The sequence below is a fragment of the Haplochromis burtoni genome, unplaced genomic scaffold, assembly GCF_018398535.1.
Source record: "Haplochromis burtoni strain Fernald_Lab_line unplaced genomic scaffold, NCSU_Asbu1 Contig_38, whole genome shotgun sequence".
NCBI classification, from domain to species: Eukaryota; Metazoa; Chordata; class Actinopteri; order Cichliformes; family Cichlidae; genus Haplochromis; species Haplochromis burtoni.
The window spans coordinates 1,883,768-1,891,878 of NW_024582399.1; the positions used below are offsets into that span (position 1 = coordinate 1,883,768).

Sequence of the window (8,111 nt, forward strand, 5' to 3'; positions counted from 1 at the left end):
ACATAGGTCCTATTACGTAAATTGTTCTTTAAATACTTTAAGACATCTTTAAGACTACAAACATATACCTTGTATTCATTAAACGTTCATAGGATGAGAAAAGGTGATCTGGGTGACTGTAACAACTGGCGGGGCATCACGTTACCCGGGAAAGTGTTTTGCCTCGCTCTTTTGAATCGGCTACAACACGCAGTGAACGAACGATTGCGAGAAAAGCAGGCTGGGTTTCGGAGTGGCCGGTCATGCGTCGAGCAAATATTCACCCTCCGCATGATCATTGAACAAACATTGGAATACCAAAGGAAGATTTCTAGTAATTTCATTGCCTTCGAGAAGGCTTTTGACAGCGTCCACCGGCTGACTCTATGGGCTATCCTACGCCACTATGGAGTCCCTCAGCAGTTTTTAGATGCCTTTCGTTGTCTCTACTCCAACTCCCGTTGCTGCGTCCGGACAGATGACGGCTGCACAGATTTCTTCAAGATCAATACTGGCGTCCGACAAGGATGCGTGCTATCCCCTTTCCTCTTCCTGTTGGTAATTGACTTCATCATGCGACGATCAGTTGACCAAGCTGGCATCGGTGTGCCCTGGCACGAACCGCGTAATCTCACTGACTTGGACTTCGCAGATGACATCGCCCTGCTGGGCTCGACTCAGGAAGACCTCCAAAAGTTGACCGCGGCCCTGCAGAGGGAGGCGACGAAAGTTGGATTAAGAATCAGCGTCAAAAAAACCAAGGTACTCCGAGTTGGCTATGCACGTGCCCGCATTCCTGTCATGATCAACCAACAACGTGCTGAAGAGGTGGAGAATTTTACATATCTTGGCAGCATCATCTCCAATGACGGGGTCTTGATCGGGATGTCGCCAGAGTAGGGAAGGCAGTTGGTGTCCTGCGACGTCTCCGACCTATTTGGAACTCGACCTCCCTGAATGTAAGGGTCAAGATCAGACTACTGAACTCTATCGTCTTCCCTACTGCACTTTATGCTAGTGAAACCTGGCGCTCAACAAGTGCAATTATTCAACACCTGAACGTGCTTCAACAACGTGGCCTGCGGCGAATCCTGAGAATTTCCTACCGGGACCGAATAACAAATGAGGAGGTCCTACGAAGAGCAGGCACCCGCCCATTAGCCGATGTTGTTGCAGAAAGGCGCTTCCGCTTTGCGGGCCATATTTTACGCCTACCCCCTCATCGCCCAGCTAAGATTGCCATGATATGGCGTCCACGCACTGGCAAGCGAAAGCAAGGCTGACCAAAGACCACATGGTGTCGAACATTCATGGACGATCTGAAAACTGTCGACATTGCCTGGGACGAAGCTGAAGCAGTCGCTGCTGACCGACATCGATGGAGATCACTAGCTGCCCGATGCGCCGCCCGGCGTAGGAGGAACTAAGTCTAAGTAAGTCATAGGATGAGATGCCATCATATTAACAGAAAGGAACAACTTGTTTCATTGCTGGAAAGTTTTCACTTCCAGTCAGTTTTCACTCAAATTATTGAAGTCAAAAGTCTCAAAATCCTCCTCCAATGAGCCATTTCAGCTTTCAAAAGCTGATTGAAGTTTCTGGTTCATAGAACTAACTTACTCCCCTTATCACGTTCATGGCAAGGTGCCTAAAGTGCTCCTTTAGACATGATAGAGACATGTTTGGAATGAGATAGTAATAGAAAGGAGTCTGAAAAGGACATTATTTTGGCAGATACAGAAGCTTGTTCAAACATCTGCTTATTTGATCACGTTAGATGCCAAAAAATATCTCCGTGAACCCTTCGTTTGTTCTCAAATTATTGTAAGAAAGTCTTAAAAAAGCAATTATGATCTAGGCCAAACTACATGCAACATATACATACGTGGTTGGAGCGTAACGGGGTGACAACAGGGAACCGCACCTCTCACTCCATGACAGCTGAGGTAGGCTCCCCTGTGACCCATGAACTGGATGTTAAGAAAATGGATGGATGGAAAGTAGATCTCACAGTAGCAGGTAGCCATAGTTTTGCACATGGCTACTGTGAGATGTACTTTGTTGAAAGTGACAAGTAAAGGTCACTAGAACTCAGTAGTATTACATCTTCAATGGAAAAGTGAGCATGGTGCACATTTAGGCACAAAGCAACATTTTCAGAAGACTTCAGATTAATATAATCATTAAGGATGTTTTTCTGAAAGACGTACGAACATGTTCAAATTACCATCAGAAGGTTTTAATAACACCACTCCAGTGAGCCTTTCCACACAGGCTTCTCAGCTTTAAAAGTCCAGTAACCCTGAACAGTGCATTACTGCCAGAAGATGCAAATGCTAATGTAGCACCCTTTGCATGTTCAGTGCTATAAATGCACCCACATACATATAACCAAGTCACACATTTCATCCATTGTTCTGTATTTCACACCCCGGCTAGCCTGCATTGAGGTAATTGGGGAACAGAGACTCATGTGTACTACTGTACTACAATGCTAGAAGGTTCTGCTGACTCATGGAGACCATGCAGAGGCTACAGGGTATTTTACAACAGCTGTCAACACATCGTTTTCAGAGAAGCAGGCAAACAGTAGCCCTTTACAGAAGCGGACAAACGGCCACTGCATATACAATAAAGACAAAGGTGCTGCAAACAAGACGCATTTGAGCCAAGGGTCAGCCATCTCTACTGCAATCCACCTCTGCGGGCACACATATGTGTCCTCAGTGTTCCTGGGCAGCTGTTGCAAAAGCCATGGCATTAATATAACTATTCTCCATGTGTGCTGCAGGCAGTTTTTCATGCATTTAGTTGCATCGCTTTACTTAGAGTCACTTTGCACTGTAGCTTCCATCTTTAAGTATGTCTGGTCCCAGTAATTCTCTTTTACGTGTTCACAAAATTGCCATAGCGCTCCTGTTCTTGCCCTCTGGCATGTTGGTAACCAAGCAGTTAAAAGCATCTGCACGCTGCCGTAATTCACTCTAAGTAAAGACTGTCACCAAACGGCTAAAATACAACAAGAGAAGTGTTTGGAAAAGAGTTTTACAGCTTCAAAAGGTGAGCTTCTCCAGCAGCCTCTCTCCATTTCCTTTCCAGCTGCGCCAACACCTTCAGCCTCTGGACACGGTCCCGCATGTTTCTCTCACTATCATCCGACGATTTACAGCCAAGATAGAGGGGAGCTGAAGTTTGTTGACATTCCCCGCCCCCGTGCAACCTCAAATACGACACTGACCCCCTTTTCCAACCTCATGAACGGCTCGCTCCGTTGAAAGCGTCACCGTGACGAGGAGAGAAATATGAAACAAGTGGGAGCGCTGGCAAATCAGGCTTAGACCGCTTTGAGCGAGAAAACTTGTGAGGTGCATGCACGCACTGTGAAAGTGTGTCAGCCTGTGTAAAGTAAACAAGGACAACACCATATTATCTTGTAAACTGTTGGCATGCAGTGCTATGACCTAAAAAACAAATCCAATTTGGGGATTTGCTCCCCCCCCCCCTTCCAACACTAAGACTTATCAATAAAAGCTCTTACAAAGGAAAAAATTTGCAAGCCAAGATGCTTTCTGTACAGAGGCAATATTTTAAGCCAGTTTTGACTGGAAAACAGGCAGTTTAAATGCAAAAAAAAAACCCCAACCCAGAAGTTTTCGCACCTTTTTGAACTCCAATGGAGCAAGTTCATCTGTTTAGAAACCACAAAAATGCTCCAGCTCTAATGACATCACTTAACAGTCAGCGAGGGTGTCTGGGCAATGCTTTGTCTCCAGGCAAAACAGTCAGCTCATGCAATAGACCATTGATAGCTAGCAAATAAAAGCCTTTTATTGGTTATAAATTGTGTCAGACCATTAAACTTTATATTTTTCCCGAGTGACATTGCTCTAACTTGAGCCAACGGGGAGACAGAGGAGGATAGAAAAAGAAAAAAAGACATCTGATAATCCAATTGTTCTGCATTTCCAACTTGTTAACATCCAAAGCATGAGACTTCAGTTGGAATTAAATGTGTTGTGGCTGCTTGCATCCAAAAAAATAGCTGCTTCGCAAAATGTCAGGATTCTTTACCAAGCTTTTTTTTTTTTTTTTTTTCAGATGATGTATTGGCAAAAACAGGTTTGTATTAGCCTGACGGAGCTCTGCATACTGTTTTTAGGGATCCTATGTGCAGTTTGAGGGGGATAGGGGGGGAGGAATGCATTCAAAGCAGCCTTAATTGAGCTGGATGGCCTGCAGTCACAGAAGCAGAGTGTCTCAACAAGACTCAAGCGGGCAAGATCCTGAAATGTGCCTCACACGTATACATCATTAAACTGGCTTACGGCTCCACGGTGGCGATCAGCGCAGCAAAGACTCTGGGAATTATATGGGAAAGTTTGTCTGGAAGGAGCCCTCAACCCCCTCCCTCCTTCAAAATGAAAGTCCTCTGGCTGTCAATGAAGGGGAAGTGCTCCCATGCTGAGGCCCACTGGGCCAGCCATTGAACAGAGGGACATTCCTCAGTAATTCTGTTTGACCTGAGCCCAGAGTGGTAGCTGAGGGTCACCGAATACAGAGCGCCACATACGGGGAGGAGACCAAAGGGGAGGAGGAAAAGTTGGGAAAATCGGATGCACAGGAGTGAGAGTGAGGCAGACTGGTGGAAAGAAAATACAGTCGTCTTTTCCCAGCCTTTGTTTGACAAGTAAACACTCAGGTTATGTCATCTGTCAAGACTGTCCTCCAACAGCAATCCCATAGGCTGTTTCATAAGCTGTCAACGTGACCTGAAAATGTGTTCAAGATGCAAACAACCTCTGGTGGTGCTGCGAAGAAGTGCCAGGTCAAAGTGGTCAAAAGTGCTTGGTATGAAAGCTGCTGGACTTCTTTGAGGTTCTTGAAGATTTTGAGGAATCCAGATATTTGACCTGCAGCTGAAGGCTGTTGTAGTAGATGCATCAACTTCAGATAAGCAACAAATACTTTATTTTAACCCAAACCATCATTTTATTCTATGAATAACCAATAATAGCCTCTGAAAACACCCCAAACTGAAAAATGGGCCCACACAGGACTCAAGACTCAGTTTCCTGGTTAAAAGTTGTCTGTTTTTGGCATCTGTGGTACACTCTGTTGATCTGTTTACAGAAATCAAATAAATCCTGCCCACATGTGTAGCTGTAAAGGTGCATCAGTCCTTTTCAATCTGCTAGCAAAAACTGGAAAACAGCCCAAAATCTGCAGTGTGGTGGGACTACTGCTGCACTACAAACAGGGCAAAGAAACCATAGATTTTTTTCGCAGCTAACTATGCAAATAATCCTCAAATATAGCAAACTCTAACACGCTTGTCCAGCATATTGTAGGGTTGACTGTTTTCCCCTTCAGTGGGGATGGTTGTCACGTTCCAGGAAGGCTTATGTGGGTCGTTTAGGCTCAGCATCCAGCATCCAAACCACTGCAGCACTCACTGTTTATTCCAACCAACGAACTGATGGCAAAACTTCCACCAGCACGTGATGAACTCCTTTTGACCGTTAAATCAAAGCTGGCTAAATGTAGGACAAACGATGCAGTAATGAAGTAAGTGTGTCATAAAAGAGTGTGGCACCGGGGGCAAACGGGGGGCGGATGATAATAATGGTTGCACTGTGGCATGGCTGGGATGGAGAGAATTACAGTTTTAATTCTATAAAATCAAATCCCTCCACTTGGCAATCCTCTTATCCAGTAATCCCCAGGTAGGTTTCAGAGAGGGCAACAGGCTCAAACTGCCCACTGTGGCAACACATCTGCCTCCCCCGTGGTCGGTGGGGTTGATATCAATGACTGCTCCTGTGCTCCCCGATAAACGCTCTAAACTGAAACCAGACCAAACAGCTGACACATGTCCACCCTCAATTTGTCTCCTTTTCCATCCTTTTCAATAACTTCTTCTTGGTGGCCTTCTGAGAACCAGTCAGCAGCAGGATTTAGGGGTAAATAAATCAAGGTTGGTTCGCGTAGGTGCTTCTGATGTCTGCAATACTGGTGCTACCTTTTTTGCGGTGGAAACTGGGCGTCAGGAACGTGCTGGTGCAAAAGAAATCATAAACAAATAGCAGATAACATGGTGTGTGTGTGTGTGTGTGTGTGTGTGTGTGTGTGTGTGTGTGTGTGTGTGTGTGTGTGTGTGTGTCGGGGGGATCAGTGTCAAGTATGAAGCTGAGATTTTCGGGCTTTGTTTGGCCGCTCACTGCTGAATACCTCAGTATATACCTAAGTGCCTCATATACTGGGGTACTGCTGCAACCGTAATGTGCTTTAAGTTAACACCTTTTAATCTGCTGTTTGTTACCCTTCACATAGATTGCCTACATTCATTGGCATTCCCAGCTGTAAAGCATCCACTCCATGCCAGATGCTATTTTTTGCTCTTGTGATGGGAAGCACCAGTTCCCAGGGCAAAAAAAAGCTCTCTTTAAGTCAAAAAAAAAAAAGACAGAATGGCATTTCTCTCTGGCGCTTTGACAACACCAGCAAGAGAGTGATGATACCTCCCATGCTCTCCCATGCTCTCATTTCTCTATTCCCCAGCAGTTCTGTTTATAGAGATAACAAAGTCAGCCCAAAAACATAAAGCCGCCCCGGCATCCCTGCGATGGCTGCAGGCACCAAGCACTGAGCATCTATCTGTCTGCTGCAAATTAGGCTGCCTATAAGGGAAGACCCCCCCCTACTGACCTGCCGTGACTTTGACACTGCAGGTCTTAACGCCACATCACTGGGAAAGACTATATATACATAATATTCCATATTATTGTCCACCACCTCAACCAGTTCAGCTCATTTCAGTGTGGGATTAGTGGGCTGGATAGGAAATCTTAATCTGCCTGAGCAAGCGAGACAGAGAGAGTGAGTGTATAAGGAAAGAATTGAAGCCTATGCATTCCTGCACATACAAATCCCTGCAAAGCCGGGCTTCTTTAACCTCCACTTTGTCTGTTTCCTGGTGTTATCAGTCAGAAACAAAGTGGGTTGTTTTTTCTATGCAGCACCCCTGACCCCATGCTGTTGCCACTAGCAACAGAACATGCGATTCCCCTCGCAAATCAGTGCAAATCGCACATGTGTGCAGTCCTTCTATATGAAACATGTCCCCCTCTGGGGCATTACTTGGAAATATTGCAGCTCGGGACAAAGTAAGGAAGCCTAAACGAGGTAACAGTGAATCTGCCGGCATGCATGTGATGCACATCTTAAATCCCCAAACAAGCCAAGCGTACTTCAGTCACAATCAAATCTTACAAGAAAACAAGGTTTCTTTCTTTCTTTTTCTGCCATGTCATGAGCGACTGACGCCGGCTCGCTCCTTACCCTCGTGGAGACGCAGCATCCTGGTGCATTCAGAGGACACGCATGGTAATCCACTGGCACGCTTTCCTCCTGCTCCGCAGCTGCTGTCCGACTGATCCCGCAGATGACAAAGTTTACATCCACAAACAGAGCGCTGCCGGCTCTGCCCCGGACTGCCTTTCCCTCTTCCTCGCTCTCAAAGTCCTTGCTTCCCCCCCCCCCCCTCCTTTTTCCCCTACTCTGCTGCCTCCCTCACTCTGCCGGCGTGCACCGACTTCTCCCGATACACCGCTTTCCCTTCTCCCTTCCTGCTACATGCACGCTTCCCTCAGCGCTCTGAGGCTCCTCTTTACACACACGCACAAACACACCGAGTGTTTTGTGCCTCCGATCTGCCGCCCACCACCCCACCTCCCGGCTTTATCTTTCCTCCGAATATTTCTCTCCTCAGTCTGTCTCCGCTTCTATCTCTTTCTCTCTCATGCTGTCTGTCTCCGAGCCTCCCTCTCCCTCTCTCTCTGTGACTGCCTCCCTCCTCCTCTTCCTCGGGCTTACAGGACGTTTAACATGTGTTCAGGGAGACGGCTGCTCTACTGCCTCTCTGAAGGTGGATCTTTCCTCAGGGGGGAAAGAGAGGGCCGGGAGGCTGGGGTGGGGGTTTGCACGGAGAAGGAGGAGTTTGTTTTTTTTTAGGAGGTGGGGGGTGACAACAGTGTTGTAGGCTGGGGTGCAAATCTTTACCTCAAACAAGGGGACATGAACAGGCAAGCAGCAGCCGGCTTGTAATGTTCCACTAAGTGGACTCCTTTCAGAGC

At 46.6% G+C, this 8,111-nt stretch overlaps 1 protein-coding gene across 14 annotated transcripts in view; it reads right to left on the reverse strand.

Annotated features, from left to right (window-relative positions):
- Window positions 1-8,111, reverse strand: part of LOC102311757 (nck-associated protein 5) — a 177,153-nt gene that overhangs the window by 97,430 nt on the left and 71,612 nt on the right. For 2 of the 14 annotated variants that reach the window (XM_042219818.1, XM_042219817.1), the window contains exon 1: window positions 3,029-7,311. The exons of 8 other annotated variants lie outside the window; for them this stretch is intronic. In XM_042219818.1, coding sequence (XP_042075752.1) covers window positions 3,029-3,117 — 89 coding nt within the window. In that variant the 5' untranslated portion in view covers window positions 3,118-7,311. 4 more of the 14 variants (XM_042219821.1, XM_042219820.1, XM_042219819.1 and 1 more) reach the window with 3 other exon arrangements.